General features: G+C 49.9%; 1 protein-coding gene across 1 annotated transcript in view; it reads left to right on the top strand.

Moving 5' to 3' along the window:
- Positions 1 to 16,116, top strand: part of ATP6AP2 (ATPase H+ transporting accessory protein 2) — a 90,835-nt gene that overhangs the window by 53,434 nt on the left and 21,285 nt on the right. The window contains exon 6 of the mRNA XM_078658287.1: positions 15,610 to 15,663. Coding sequence (XP_078514413.1) covers positions 15,610 to 15,663 — 54 coding nt within the window. The remainder of the gene's footprint in view (positions 1 to 15,609; positions 15,664 to 16,116) is intronic.

The raw sequence follows: 16,116 nt of genomic DNA on the forward strand, positions 1-16,116 counted from the left end.
ATGGAAACTAATTCTCAGGCATATTCAGCAGATAAGTCTCATGACAGTGAAAAGAAATTAAAGAAAATCACCCATGCATGCAAGGCTAAACACCAAATAAGGACAGAAACCATTGTACAGGAAAATGCTGATATCTGAAAGAAACAGGTTAGTATTAGATTCCTTACCTTAGAATATCCCCAGGCGTCAGTCTGGATCCGGAAACTTTTGCGTAGCAGTACCGCTGCGCGTCGGTAGGCGTCGTCTGCAGGCGTCCCCTGCGGCTCCGCGTCGTCGGCGTCGTGCGCCGTGATGACGTCGCTGGAGTATATAGACGCCGCCTCCGCGCGCTGACGTCAGTTCTTCTTTTTTCCGCGCCAGTTAGCGCAGATCCGAAGAGCAGTACTCCGGTCTTTTGACCAAGTGTTTGTAAAACTTAATCTTCTACGGTGCCGGTAGGATGCCTGGGTTTAAGAGCTGCGACGAGTGCAACCGCATGATGTCGGTCACCGACCACCATCGACTCTGCCTCCGGTGTCTGGGCGCGGACCACGACGTGGAGTCCTGCGTCGACTGTCGGGCCTTGACTGGAAAAGCTAGGCGGGAGCGGTCCCGCAAGCTTCTCGAGCTCCGGGTGTCGGCCCCGCGTCGAGAGCGGTCCCGGTCCGGTCGGAGGTCGAGGGAGCGGTCGAGGGAACGATCGCGGAGCCGCCATGGGCGCTCCGGGAGTCGCCACCATTCCTCCGGCTCGTCAGGTAAGCACAAGAAGTCGGGGCGTCGCCATCGCACCCCCGACTCCCCCGACGCCCGCGTGCTGCGGCCGGGGCTCGGGTGACCCCACCCCCGCGGTCCCGCATGGGTCGCCGACGCCGTCTGCCCCACACCTGTCGGTCCCTGGGGAAGGCGCGTCGCGTGAGGAGATCGAGGCCTTCCTCATTGCTATGAGGGCGAGGTCTTCTCCGGCGGGGCCTTCGGCGCCTGCGGGCCCGTCGGTCCCGTCTGGGGGCCCGAGCGGTTCGGGTGCTCCGGCCCCGGCGCCGCTGGTTCCCTCTGGTTCGTCGCCGGCTGGTCTCCCGGCCTCTCCGGCGTCGGTTCCTGTGGGACAGCCCGTGGTACCGCCCCCGCGTGGTGCAGCGACTCCGCCGTCGGCTCCGACCGGCGTCGGGTCGCCTGCGCCGACGCCGCGCGGCGCCACCCCCCTTTCCTCCCCGACTCCGGACGCGGAGCCGGACCGGCGTCGATCGGCGCCGGATCCGACGCCGATGGGGCCCGTTGACCCCGATGTCTATATCGTCGACCCAGAATATGGGTATGACGAGGAGGAGTATGGAGAGGGTTGGGAGGGGTCTGAGGACCCTCTATCCCGTGCCTGCCAGTACGATGTGGACTGGGTAGGTGATCTGGGTGATGCCAGTGGCCTGGACGAGTCGCCCAACCCTGGGTTTTGTCTCTCCGTCCCCTGTGGCGTCTGAGGCAGGTGCTGCCTATTCGGTGGTTCTGATGAGGGCTGCCAAGGCCTTACACCTTGAGCTCCCCGTCGCGAAGGTCAAGCCGAATATTCTGACGGAAGTGTTTAAACCGCAGTCATGCCCCCAGGAGCCTCTGCTGCCGTTTAATGAGGCCCTGACGGATGTCCTTCTGGGCACCTGGTCCAGGCCCGCTTCTGGTGCGCCGGTTGACCGGAACGTTGCCAGGCGCCACCGTCCATGCTCGGACGACCCTGCCTTCCTATCCACCCATCCCTCCCCGGAGAGTCTGGTGATCCAGGCCTCCACTTCACAGTCCGCATTCCCCGTCGGCTCCGCCCGATCGGGAATCAAAGAGGTACGACCAATTTGGTAAAAAAGTGTTTTCCTCTTTGAGCGCTGGGCTGCGGTCTTGTAACACCGCGTGCCTCTTGGGTCGCTACACCCACTCCCTGTGGGATACGGTCGAAGAGTGTTTGCCGCAATGCCCCCAGGAAGTGCGGGACAAGCTCACCCGGGCCTTGGTTGAAGGCCGGGATGCGGCGCGGTACTCGATCCGTTGTGGTCTGGACACAACAGACTCACTGGGACGGGCCATGTCCACTACGGTGGCGATTCGTCGCCATGCCTGGCTGAGATCTGCCAACTTCTCGCCAGACGTCCAAAATACGCTCATGGACATGCCATTTGATGGCAGTCGCCTGTTTGGTGACAAAGCGGACCACGCGCTGGAGCGCTTCAAGGACTCCAGGGTCACGGCCAAGTCCTTGGGTCTCTCGACCCAGCGCCAGCAGACGGGTTCGTTTCGGCCCTTTCGTGGCCAAGGGAGGGGAGGTCCCACACGTGCTGCCAGCCACGCGACGCAGAGCGCTCCCCAGCGCGGTGGCGCCCGTGGTTTCCGCCGTGGTGGCGGTAGAGGCCAGCGTCGTGGTCAGTCCACGCCCCCCTCCGCTGCTGCATCCAAGCCTTCCTAGTCCGAGCTTTCGGGCTCACGTGACGCCAGTGGGTGGCAGGGTTCGCCATCACCACTCCCGCTGGCGCGCGATAACATCGGACAGGTGGGTGCTGCAGCTTGTTCGAAGGGGCTATGCCCTCCCCTTCGAGTCCACTCCTCCAGCCATGCCACCGCAGAACCACCGTGTGTCGGGGGACCACTTGACACTTCTGCAGGAGGAAGTTACGGCCCTCTTGGCCAAGGGGGCCATCGAGCGCGTTCCTGGGCCAGAAGTAGGGTGTGGTTGCTACTCCCACTACTTTCTGGTACCCAAGAAGGACAAGGGAGGCCTGCGTCCTATCTTGGATCTACGGAACGTCAACGGCTTCTTCCGGAAGGAGAAGTTCAAGATGTTGACTTTGGCTCAGGTCTTGGCTGCTCTAGACCCACAAGACTGGATGGTAGCGTTGGACTTGCAGGATGCGTATTTTCACATCCCCGTCCTGCCGGCCCACCGGCGTTACCTGCGGTTCACGGTAGGCCACGAGCACTTTCAGTTTATCGTGCTCCCATTCGGCCTTACCAGCGCCCCACGGGTGTTCACGAAAGTGATGGCGGTGGTCGCAGCTCATCTGCGCCGGTTAGGGGTTTCAGTCTTCCCCTACCTCGACGACTGGCTGTTGAAGGCGGGCTCGCCCCAGACAGTCGTCCACCACCTTCAGATGACGGCAGACCTCCTGCACGAGCTGGGGTTTTCCATCAATGTGCCGAAATCACACCTGTGTCCCTCTCAAAAGCTCCTTTTCATCGGAGCGGTTCTCGACTCGGCGCAGTTTCGGGTTTATCCTCCGGAACGGCGGGTCCGGGATATTCAGGCTCTGATTCCCATCTTTCAGCCGTTATCCCGGGTTTCGGTCAGGTTGACGCTGCGGCTTCTGGGGCTGATGGCCTCCTGCATCCTTCTGGTGCATCACGCCAGGTGGCGGATGCGGGCTCTGCAGTGGGACCTGAAGTTTCAGTGGGCCCAGCATCAGGGCAACCTATCCGACCATGTCCTGATCTCGGAGGGCACTGCGAGACAGTTGCAGTGGTGGCTTACGGACCGCGATTGGGTCAGGGGCAGATCCCTCTCCCTTCCCCAACCGGAGCACGTGGTTGTGACGGACGCGTCCCTCCAAGGCTGGGGTGGCCACTTGGGAGAGGCGGAGATCAGAGGCCTCTGGTCTCCGGCGGAATCCCGGCTCCATATCAACATGTTGGAGCTGCGGGCGATTCGCCTAGCACTGAAGGCATTCCTCCCCTTTGTCAACGGGAGTGTGGTGCAGGTGTTCACGGACAACACCACCGCCATGTGGTACTGCAACAAACAGGGCGGTGTTGGGTCGTGGACCCTTTGCCAGGAGGCTCTGCGCCTCTGGCAATGGCTGGAACGTCAGGGCGTGACTCTGACGGTTCAACACCTGGCAGGTTCTCTGAACGCCAGGGCGGACGAACTCAGCCGTCGGTGCTCGGTGGATCACGAATGGCGTCTGAACTCGGATGTGGCGAGAGGCCTCTTTCAGCAATGGGGAGAGCCTTGGTTAGATCTATTCGCCACAGAAGAGAACGCGCAATGTCATCAGTTCTGCGCGTTGGAGTTTCCAAGACGGCACTCGCTCGGCGACGCCTTTCGGCGCGAGTGGAGTTGCGGTCTGTTGTACGCCTTTCCGCCTATACCACTTCTGCCCAGAGTGCTGAAGAAGATCAGGCGCGACCGGGCCCAAGTTATCCTTGTGGCTCCGGACTGGGCTCGAAGGTACTGGTATCCCGAGCTACTCAGCATGACAGTCGGTCCCTCGATCCGCCTGCCCCTTCAGGAGGATCTTCTGTCGCAGCAGCAGGGGACGGTCCTCCACCCGAACCTGTCCAGTCTCCACCTCCATGCGTGGAGATTGAGCGGCGACAGTTGAGGCCATTTGACTTGCCTCCTGAAGTCTGTGATGTCATTCTGGCAGCCAGGCGTCCCTCCACAAAGTCGGTATACGCCTGCCGGTGGAACAGATTTGTGGCATGGTGCACAGCAAAGGCTGTGGATCCCCTTTCTGCCCCTCTGTCTGAGGTTCTCCTCTTCCTCCTTTCCCTTGCCCAGCAGGGCTCTGCTCTGGGCACTATCAAGGGCTATCTTTCTGCCCTTTCCGCCTTCTTGAGGCTACCTGATCAGCCATCTTTGTTCAAGTCCCCTATTGTGTTAAGATTCTTGAAGGGCATCACGCACATGTATCCTCCAACTCCGTTCGTGATGCCTCAGTGGGACTTGAACTTGGTTTTGACTTTCCTGATGTGCGCTCCCTTTGAGCCCCTTCATTCCTGTCCTCTCCGTCTTCTCACCTTTAAGACGGCCTTCCTGGTAGCCATCACCTCTGCCAGGAGAGTGAGTGAGCTCCAGGCTCTTTCTATTCAACCTCCTTTCTTGTCTGTTCATCCTGATAAGGTGGTTCTTCGGACTAGACCTTCTTTCCTGCCCAAGGTAGTCTCTGCTTTTCACATTGGGCAGTCCATCACCTTGCCCTCCTTCTTCCCGCCTCCGCATCCTTCAAAGGATGAAGAGCGGCTCCATCGTCTGGACCCAAAACGTGCGCTTTCATTCTATATGGATCGCACACGCCAGTTCCGGGTGGATGACCAACTGTTTGTTGGCTACGTGGGTGAGAAGAAGGGAAGGGCGGTACAGAAACGGACCATCTCTCGGTGGGTCGTCCTGTGCATCAAAGCATGCTACTCTTTGGCTCGGAAGGAGCCTCCTGTTGGGCTGAGGGCCCATTCCACTCGGGCCACGGCGGCTACTACTGCCCTGGGCCGGGGAGTCCCCTTGCAGGACATTTGCCAGGCGGCCACGTGGGCCTCGCTGCACACCTTTGCGAGGCACTACTGCCTGGACAGTCAAGTCCGGAGGGATGGCTTCTTTGGCCGTTCGGTCCTCCAGGACTTTCTGGTGTAGGTTGTATTGGTTCGCAGACCCACCACCGGGGTTGGTATTGCTGGGGTATCTATTCTAAGGTAAGGAATCTAATACTAACCTGTTTCTTTCAGATGAACAAGTTACTTACCTTCGGTAACGATATATCTGTAAGAAACAGTAGTTAGTATTACATTCCTTACCGCCCCTCCCATCCTCCCCGTTCTGCGAACTGATACCTAGGGTTAAGGACATCCCTTTCAGGGCCCTAGTTTTCAAATGGCACCAGTGTTGGTTCTCACATGGCTCTGCGTGTTCTGGCGCGGAAAAGCTGTGTGCAAAGAACTGACGTCAGCGCGCGGAGGCGGCGTCTATATACTCCAGCGACGTCATCACGGCGCACGACGCCGACGACGCGGAGCCGCAGGGGACGCCTGCAGACGACGCCTACCGACGCGCAGGGGTACTGCTACGCAAAAGTTTCCGGATCCAGACTGACGCCTGGGGATATTCTAAGGTAAGGAATCTAATACTAACTACTGTTTCTTACAGATATATCGTTACCGAAGGTAAGTAACTTGTTCGTCAGCATCAAGATGTCCAACACCTCTGGTGACCACAGATTTTTCTGCTACAAAGCCACTTAGTTGGAGGTGTCTGGCTTTAGATTCGCCATTCAGGTGCATCTGGTAAATCACCTATTTGATGGAGATTTTTTTTGTCTCAATTATCAACCGTATTCTGGAGAAAATCAGAAAAGAACTCCACCATTACGTTTTGCACAAGAGCTTTACAGCAGCTTTTTTTCGGTGCATACATGGTAGAAGACCTCCACTAACAAGTGATAAACCTTTCAAGATCCCCATTCGTTAGGTACCCAGACCTGAAAGCGACCTCCACAACAGTCACCATTACCAGTGAGATACATTATGTGGTAACACTGCCTCCCGGTCAGAGGTGCTCAGGAAAGAGGAGGTGCTTCATGCAAACTGACTGAGACTCCATTTTCCCTTGATTTATACTACTGTCATCAGGGAAGCCTGAAGTTATTAGTTCAGCAGGATAAACAATATGGCCATGGGCTAAGAGAGAATGTTAAACTGAGCTCCAAGTGCGCAATGTTTTGTTACTGGCTATAGTGCTCCAGACCTCAGGGATTAAAAATATGCACATGGGTTCTGCATTACTTGCTCAGCTGTGGTGTTTGCGGCCTGATCAATCCGGCTGTTTCCGTGATTGCGCTCTGTGTTATGGCATTGAAGGTGCGAAGTTTGTTGGCGAAGGCTCTGATCCAGGCGGCTTGCGGAGTGAAGGGGGCTTGCAGGACTGCTTCAGATGTTCCCGCGAAGCCAGAGACCGTGCTGTACTCCAGGAGGGTGGGATCCTAGCAACAGCAGTTTAGGACAGTCCCAATCTTCAGTTTGATGGCCCCTGCAGCGTTGCAGACTCACACTTTGGACATCAGCTCATCTAGCCTAGGGGAGGAAGTGCCCTCTGCTGGCAACCAATGGTTCGGTCCCTCAAGGAGAGCTCTATTGCAACAAGACAGTAGAGGTTTGATGGCAGCTGACTCTTCGGGGTCAGTCGGCATCGCAGAAGTAAGTGATAAGGAGCTGATTATCATCAATGAAGCTGGAGTTGGCGGACCGCCCGTAAGTAATGATCCTTTATACTTTGGTGGAAAACACTGGGCATCCATTCTAAATGAACCGCCACCCCAACCCAGTTTCTGACCCTTGAGCGTTGGCAGTTACCTCCTTAAGTAGCACTGCAACCTCCTGCCTCCGTCCCCAAAAATCTTTGTGACCTAATACATCATCACAGGCCTATGTGTCTGATGCTGTTGAACAGTCTGAGTGGTAGTGACAATATTGGTAGCACCAGATCCGTGAGTGACGGCGGAGGAACCGTCCAGGCAGTAAGGAGGTGGGCAAGTTGACTGGAGCAATGGGCAATTAAAAATTTGGTACGCTGGAGGGCATACTCCACCTGATAAGTTTGTTATAATTGGAACCCTTTGCACTACACTATATGATACTCCGGAGATCTTTTTTTCTTTATTAGATTATTCAGATGACAATTTTTCAGAGCCTGAAACGTATAAAGAAACGGGCAGTGGAAAAGTGGTAACAGAGCAGTGCTCTGGAGTTCTTGGCCAAACGGTGCCCCAGAGACGGCTATCTAATTGGAGGTAGCCAGGCAAGGAGTGTTGATGAGGAGATAGGGGGGAGGCTGCATTGGGATCTCTCAGCTAATGAGCTAGTAGAGGATACAGTCCTCCCCAGTCAGGTAGTATCAAATGTACCCCCCCCCCCCCCCCCTTTGAAGGTCAGTTGCGACAGCCATCTCCACAGACTCTCCCACATTGTCTTCCATGTACAATCCTCTGAGTGCTCATAGAGAAGCAATGCTTCAATACTGGAAGAAGGGCTTTGAGGACATCTCCAGGGGTCATTCGATGTCTTATCTGCCCTGCACAGTGGATTATTCTTGGTACCTCTGGTGTGGTTCCCTCTCAATTGAAAGATGTTATGTTTTTTATGATTGTTTCTGCTAGGATTCTCGTAGCACAGCACTGGCTAGAACCTAATCCGACATTGGCAGTCACTTGGAGTAAGCAGTTTATAGATATTTATGGGTTAGAGCTGTCCCTTGCCCTGCAGTACCCGGAAAGTAAATACCGACAGCAAATGTGGGCTTTGGTAGATGTGGATGGGGCATAGGCATGTGAGGGGATTTTTGATCTTGGACTCCTGTTTTTAGCCACTGATGTAGGATTTGACAGAGGGCTTGCCTCTCTGTTTTCAATTTCTAAAGTTTTTGTAATGTTCTTTATGATTTAAGTGGTTGCTTATTATGTTTATCCGTGCAATTACTCTGTAGCATTATTTTTGTAGAGATGTGAGAAAAATCAATAAAACATTATTTTAAAAAAGGAACATACATTGTGTGGTACGCTCCCTCCTGGTCAGAGATGTCCAGGAAAGAGGAGGTACGCCAACCAAACTGTGACTGAGAGCCCATTCCTCTTGGATTACACTACTCTCATAAAGGAAGCCTGAAGTTATTTCTAAGTAGCAACCACAAAAGCACCCCCGTCTCACTTTCAATATCATCTGGCTTAGGACCGGGCAGAAAGAATGGCAGTTACCTTACAGAGAGGTCCTACTATCCTGCTTGACATGTCACTTTGGAAAAATCACACCGTGAACTGGTCCAAATGAATTTTAATGTATTTCATACAACTATATTCCCTTTTTATTTTTTATTGAAAACATTTCCTGTTATTTTTTATAACATTTGTTTGTAAATAATGTTTCTTCTACTATACAACAAAAACACATTTGTTTAAAAACCTAGACCACAGCACTATACATTTCACCATTCCTCCATCTCCTGTACCCTACTCATCCCACATACCATTCATTACACATTTCACACATCCAACATACAATCAGTCAAGAAAAAAAACTATATGACCCTTACACCAGCCAAAATAAATGTCCTTTCTCCTTTTGGTGTATAGGCCCAGACTGGACACCCCAACAGTCAGTCAACGCAGTAGGACCTCTTTGTAAGGTGATTTCTAAGTAGCTCAGCAGCAGCAACCTCTTATAAGCAGGTGTTGAACACCATCATTCACAGGTATTTATAGAGTTCTATACCATTCCGAAACCCCACCTTCTGAGGACCACTCTTGTCACGAGTTACACTTGACCATATTAGTTAAAGAAGTAGGTGCTTACTAGAGAAGGAATACTTAAAAGCAGTCCCTGAAGCAGAAACTGATAAGGAAGTTTATTCAGCATACTTGGTTACCCAGAGAAGGATGACCGATCCATGCTTATATGGACTTAGCACAGTCTCAACCAGCACATAGAAGCTTGCATTAACTGATTGTATATCAAAAGAATGACTTCTTGAAATTATGCAAAGACAACCCACAACAACACTCTGCCTCAAGAAACCTTATTTTCTACATCCCAGTCGATACCTTTCCCCAGCAGTAGTGGAAGGCTGTTCAGGGAGCAAAGCATTCCCAGTGTGCAGTTTATAGTTTAATTCCGTTTAGAACGGGTGCACAAAATGCCTTTCTTTGATTGTTTGCCATTGAATCGGAGTCCATGCATATCCATCCCTGAACCATTGGCTGGTAAAGGGAAAGTTGTTTCAGAAATGCCAGCTATGTGAACAAGACCATTTGGTTGTTATGCCACATTTGACTGCCAACTTTGAGTCCAGTCTGATCCTCCTATTTATCTGGGTGCTACACTCAACTATCAAACCGTGATAGAGGGTGGTAACTTTTCTGAAGGCGATTCATCCTTAAGAGGTTTCACAGCCTCTGACTGCTATGCGCTATTAGAATATATGGAATTGTGCATTCTATTGAATTCAAATGCACTTTTATGAATGAGGTCTAGACCTGTGGGAATGGCTCATTGCACAATTGTCACTGGTGGCACAATTGTCACTGGCTGCAAGCAGTTGGGAGAATCTATATCGGATTACTAAAGGAATATGAAAAATCCAGGTACAGTGAAGCGTGTGGAGACCTGGTACAGGTGACCATAGTGACCAAAATTTTCCTGGCAGCATGGGAATCTCTTGTGCAGGGCAACACCTTCAGACACATCGATTTTTGTAGCACACAAGGCAGTGGGACTACCCCACAACAACGTGGCCCAGATATATGGTCTACAGAAGCAGGTTAGTGCATTCTCCCACACATTGCCTAAGGAGGCTCGAGAATGTTATTAAATGCATTTTTACCATGCCTAATCCAATAGGTTTTCTTTGCTACTGGTCTGTAAAAATCTGCATGTTGAAAAGAGCAGGAAAAAAGAGGTATTTAACCCCTACCGCACTACCGCGTTTTCCCGCTGTGCGCTGGAATTTCAAAAATGGCTTGATCGTGACAAAGCCAGCTCGTCATCCGCGCAGCGCAGGTAACGCTGATGACGAGCTGGCTTTGTCATCAGCGCCGAAGGGGTTAATCTTGTCCGAACTGTTTTAAGTTTATATCCGTTCTGTGAAGTATTCGAAAGACCATATCAAAGACTCCTTCGAAGAGTACTTAGTTGTCTGCATTTTACGTTAGACTATTAGCCGAGTGAGTTTATAGTTTGATGAAGGAAAATATGTGATTATGGTGGCCTTCCTTTGTTCACGTTTATGTATAATGTAAATGCATGTAAAGTGGACCCTCTGCTTGACTGACAGCCATCTGTGTTTGTCATTCTAAAGTGGCATGCTTGTACTTCCAGGAGTCGACTCAAAGGTTAAACACTTTTTTTAGGCCCTCTGTAAATGAGAGATCATGGTTGTGCATGCACCTATGAAAAGGATTTTATAGCAGTCCCACCTAGAGTTGACCAAGTCACCAGTCACAATGGCTCTCCTCTACAGGGGTAGAGGATCTATCCTAATGCGAAAACAGTAAAGATAAACCTTTTAAAAAATGTTTTAACCACAGTGTTGATCTATGTGTCTGTAAATAGCTGTCATTTAAGATTACTCCTAGGTTTTCACATTTGAGCAGATTTGGAATTGTTTTGTAGAAGCTGATGAGTCCCATAAAGATGGTATTTGCATCTGTAGGATGGAACTGCCCTCTTGGCAGAATATTCTTAGCAGGCAAGTAAAGCAGTAATACACCCAGAATCCTAATCAGTAAAAGTGAGAGTTTGTCTCTTGATGTCCTAGAATTCCATTTCTTGACTCAGATTCTGAGAGAGGTTGACATCCAATTACTCTTGTGAATACAGCTTGTAGTATGTTGGGTTGCAAACAACATTGTTCTCTTACAAAACTCAGTGGAGGGGGTGCTCGAATTGAAGCACCGAATGCTTGTCTGGATTAGTGGAGGTGATTCTTCAGCAAGGCACAGGTCTTTGAGAGACGGTTGCTTTCTGGTCCAGACTCAGTAGTAGATTGCGTGGTGAAAAGCGCTGGTCTGAGCGGTCTTCCCTGTAGATGGACGTGTTATTTTTCTGAACTCTACATTTTATGTCTTTATTGTATAGAGGACTCAGCAAGGATACCAGACTACTGTATACCAGAATTTTGCAGCTTTTATATTAAGGAATACATAGTTGTTACCTTCCTCAGCTTACCTTCCATTCACATTTTACAGTGGTATCCAAGTAAGAGATAATACCGTCATGTAATGTTAAGAAACACAATTATTAAATATTTGTAGGAAGCTGGTTCTTTATATAATATACCAAAAAGAGGTACGCTGTGTTTAGAGTCCAGGTATCCCATATGAGTGGACAGGGGTGTGCTCTAGCAATCCCAGGGTGCTCAGTCAATGTGTAGTGTGGTCGAGCAGCTTTATGCTTATCAGAGAGGATTCAGTGAAGTAGTTGTGTAGCTAGGAAACTCGTTTTGACCAGTGCCCAATATATACCTTTAGATTGCTTCCCTGCTCACTTGTAATATCCAGCATTGGAATGAGACATTACAGATGGCATATCAGCTCATGCAGAAATGTCTTCACATGTGCTATAATGCCTTAGGGCTCCAAGGCCTGCTGTAGGGGTCACTTACATACAACCCATGCAGTGTCTTTGCCATGTCAGACAGGAGTGTGCCATGTCATGTTTTAAACATTGTTTGCATCATGTCATGCAGCCTGCAATGGCAGTCTGCATGGAATTTGTGTGTGGGTCCCTTGGGGTGGCATACGATATTCTGCAGCTCTCAGAAACTCTCTTTAGTACCCATGCCTTGGGTACCAGGGGTACCATTTACTAGGGGCTTACAGGGGTGCTAAAGTCCCACGCCATGTGTAAAGGAATCCGACATCACCTTGTTTTAAGGAAAGCGTACTGGCACAGAGGTCTGGTTAGCAGGCCTCCGTGCACTGTCTGAGTTGAAAACCAGATTCTAGTAGCTAAAAAGGGGGCAAACAGTGGGGGACAACTGCAGTAAAAACCCAGTTTCCTACATTATTTACCCCATATGAAAACATATTTACACATCCATTCCTTTACATCAAAGTTTTAGAGTTGTTCCAAATCATATGTCTACAGGCTTGTTGTTTAACCCTTTTCATGCACCACATGGTCGTGTGCTGAGAACGGAACCATTCCGTCCACTACACACAAGCACCAAATCCCCCTGCTGTAAACAGCAGAGGGATTTCCTTTTTTTCCCCCCCAGCCTCAGGGCAATGATGAGCGGTGCGCATGGCGTGCCAACGTCATTACACTGAAAGTGAAATGAGCCAATTGGCTAGTTTCACTTTCACTGTCTGTATGCTCAAGGGGCTATCTCAGAGCATGTAGGCGAGAGGAGCGGTATCATTGGAAAGAGGAGAATCTCCCCTTTCCAATGTTACCCATCCCTAAGGAGGGTGATCCCCAAGCAGGGATCCACTCACTAGACACCAGAAGGAGGGAGCTGCCCTTTGGGCCAGGGCTTTTGATCCCCTGCATATTTTGGCTGCCAGAGCCTCTGAGTGTTCACAAAAGTGATGGTGGTGGTTGCAGCACGTATATGGAGGTCGGGGTACCAGTCTTCCTGTACCTCGATGACTGACTGGCTGTTGAAAGGGAAGGGGGGGCTCGACCTAGGCAGTCGTAAACCACCTCCAGATGACAGCGAACCTATTAACATCATTTGGTTTCAGTATCGACCAATCCGAAGTCACACCTGCCTCCGTTGCAGAAGCTCCCTTTCATCTCAGTCATTCTGGTGACTATACGGTTATGGCCTTTCCTCCAGAATGGCGAGGTCAGGACATTCAGGGAATGATCCCAATTTTTCAGCCTCTGAGTTGGATCTTCATGCGGCTAACTGGGGCTGCTGCAATTGGTGGCTTCCGGCTGGCGACACATTAGATGGCATATGGGGACTCTGCATTGGGACCTTAACTCCCAGTAGTATGCACAACATCAGGGAAACCTGTTGGACTAGATCCAGATTTCGGAGAAGACTGCAAAAGATCTTAAATAGTGGCTGCTAAACTATGATTGGATCAGTGACGGGTCCCTCGCCTCACCCCACCCTGAGTCTCACGAACGCAGCACTGCTGGGTTGGAGAGGCCATGTGGAAGAGATGGAGATCCGAGATCTCTGATAGAGACTCCATTTTACATCAGTTAGTTGGAGTTTAGGGGAGTTTGCTTGGTGTGGCCTTCCTGCTCACCATCAAGAAAGGCTGGTGCCGTTGGTCACGGGCAACACCACTGTCGTGTGGCACTAAACCAGGCTGGGTGGGGTGAGGTCCCTGAGTCGGGAGGTTGTAGACTCTGGAAGTGGCTGGACCGCTAAGAGATTTCTTCCATCTGGCAGTATCTTTAAACGTCAGGGCAGACTAATGCAGCTGCAGGCGCATAGCAGCTCATTAATGGCATGTGCAACCAAGGGTGGCACAGACCATCTAATTCTATCTTTTTACCACTGCTGAGAACACAATGTCAGCAGTTCTGGGTGCTGGAGTTTCAAAAGCAGCTCTCTCTCAAAGATGCCTTCCTTCAGTCTAGAGTGCAGTTAAGGACTCCAGTCTGCCTTCCCTCTACTGCCCTGAGTTGTGAACAAGCTCAGAAAGGACCTGGCTCAAGTCATGTCATTGGCACCAGAACCAGCTTGAGCCCATAATACTGTGATACCTAAATTCCTCGGCTTAACCATCTATCCTCCGATCAAGCTACATTTCAGGGGGATCTTCTGTCCCAGCAGCAGGGCAGGGTGTTTCACCCAGGCATGCTAAGTTTGCATTTCCATTCTTGGAGATTAGGTGGAGACAGTTGACTTCCTTCAACTGTATCCTCAGTTTGTTAATATCCTTTTGGCAACAAGGTGTCCCTCCATCAGTCTTCCCCAGCCACTGGCACAAATTTTTGGATAGGTCGGGCACTCTACATATTGACCCTTTACATGCCAAGTTGTCTAAAATGCCATTGTTTGTTCATTTCCTAGCCCAACACTGACATGCTGTGGCACGGTTATGGACTGTTTACCATCTCTTTCTGCTTTTTTTTTTGGTTGCAGATCAGCCTTTATTTTTTAAATCCCCTGTTGTGATGAGGTTTTTGAAAGGTTTACAACATTTCTTTCCAACAAAACCCTTACTGATGCCTTGTTAGGACTTGAAATCAGTCCCCACTTTTTTGACATGCACTCCTTTTGAGCCGTTGCACAGTTGTCCCTTGAAACTTCTGACCTTAAAGGTAGGCCTTCGTATTGCCATAACATCAGCTAAATGTGTGCGTAAGCTTCAGGCTTTGTGTCCATCCACCTTACACCACCTTATTCCCTGACAAGTTGGTTTAAGGACCGAGATTCCATTTGTAAATAAAGTACTTTTTTAATGCCGGTCAGGCTATCACGCTTCAAGCATTCTTTGCTCCACCTCATCTCTGTAAGGAGGAAGGTAAACTCCATAGTTTGGCTGCTTAAAGAGCATTTAATTTAAATTTTGAAAATAGGAGCATTAAGTGGATGATCAGGTCTTATCAGGGTTCTCCGGAGCAAAGGAGGGTAGGGCAGTGCGAAAATTCACCATCTCCTGATTGATTGTTCCCTGCACAAAAAGCTACTATGCACTGGTGAAAACCAGACCCCATAAAGCATACAGGCTCATTTCACCATGGCCATTGCTGCTACCATTACAGTGAGTTTGATGAGCAGGTTTACGAAGGGCTACTTCCTAGACAGTCAAGTATGTTGAAAGAAAAGCATTTTGCCCACTATGGCCTGCAGGAATTTTTAGTTTGAGCCAGTTCACAGACCCACCATGTTGGAAGGTACTGCTATGGTATCGATTCCCCAGATGAAGAATAACGGTAAAAATTAAACACCAGAAGAACAAGTTACTTGCCTTCAGTAACAGTCTTTCTAGCGTATACTCTATCTAACTGTAAATTCCTCACTGACCCTCACATCTTCCCAGTCTGTGAACTGGACCCTTTTCTAACTAAAAAGGTGCCAACCTAGAGATTTGCACACTGGTCATACCAATTAGCCATTAGACTCCACGTCTGAGACTGCAGACAGTCTAGTAAGCAACTGAAGTCAAAGCATGCGAGTCGCGCTTTTATAGCCTCATGATGCCACCTAGAAGAGCACAAGAGAACTACTCTAAAATTTTTTGAATCCAGTGGGACACCTGGGATTTATTAAAAAGGTGAGAAATCTTGGATTAAATGGAGAATTCTCCAGAAAGATTGTTACCGATTATGGCCTAACTATAAAATATCTGCAAGAAATCTTCAAGCTAGAAAGAGGTTTTTGTAAATAATTTGTTATATTTCGGTAAAAAATGTTTTTGTTTGCGGACATTATAGGTTGACCTGTTGTTTCTTTCGGAACTCCAAGTCCTACGTGATATTTCTGCACTGGTGAGTAAACTGTCAATTATTTCATCAATCCGTTTGTCAGGGTCAGTCTAATGCAAAGTGCATTTTGGCATCATAGTTGCAGAGTTCATTCATTTTCAGTCCTTCACGCTGTTAACATGTAGTAGTAATGTTTGATATACTTCTCTGAAAGCATCCTGTAGTACAGATGTTTCCAGCTAGCTTAATTTGTGAAAGAAAAAGTAATGGTGCCTGAACCTGTGCTCGGAAGTCGGCGGCTGGCGACACTAAATGGCAACATGCCAAAAACCAAGACTCTGTAGTCTTTAATCCACTATCAGATAATCCCTGTCCCTTTTCTTGCTCCTGCAGGATCCAGCTTCTGTTAGTGACTTTTTGCTGTCTTTCCCTTCCTCAGTCTTTTCAATTTGTGTTTTCCCTCTTTTTCATTCTGTTAATATCTGATACAGAAAATGAGTGTTGTGCCCCTAACAG

This window comes from Lissotriton helveticus, chromosome 8 (assembly GCF_964261635.1).
Source record: "Lissotriton helveticus chromosome 8, aLisHel1.1, whole genome shotgun sequence".
NCBI classification, from domain to species: Eukaryota; Metazoa; Chordata; class Amphibia; order Caudata; family Salamandridae; genus Lissotriton; species Lissotriton helveticus.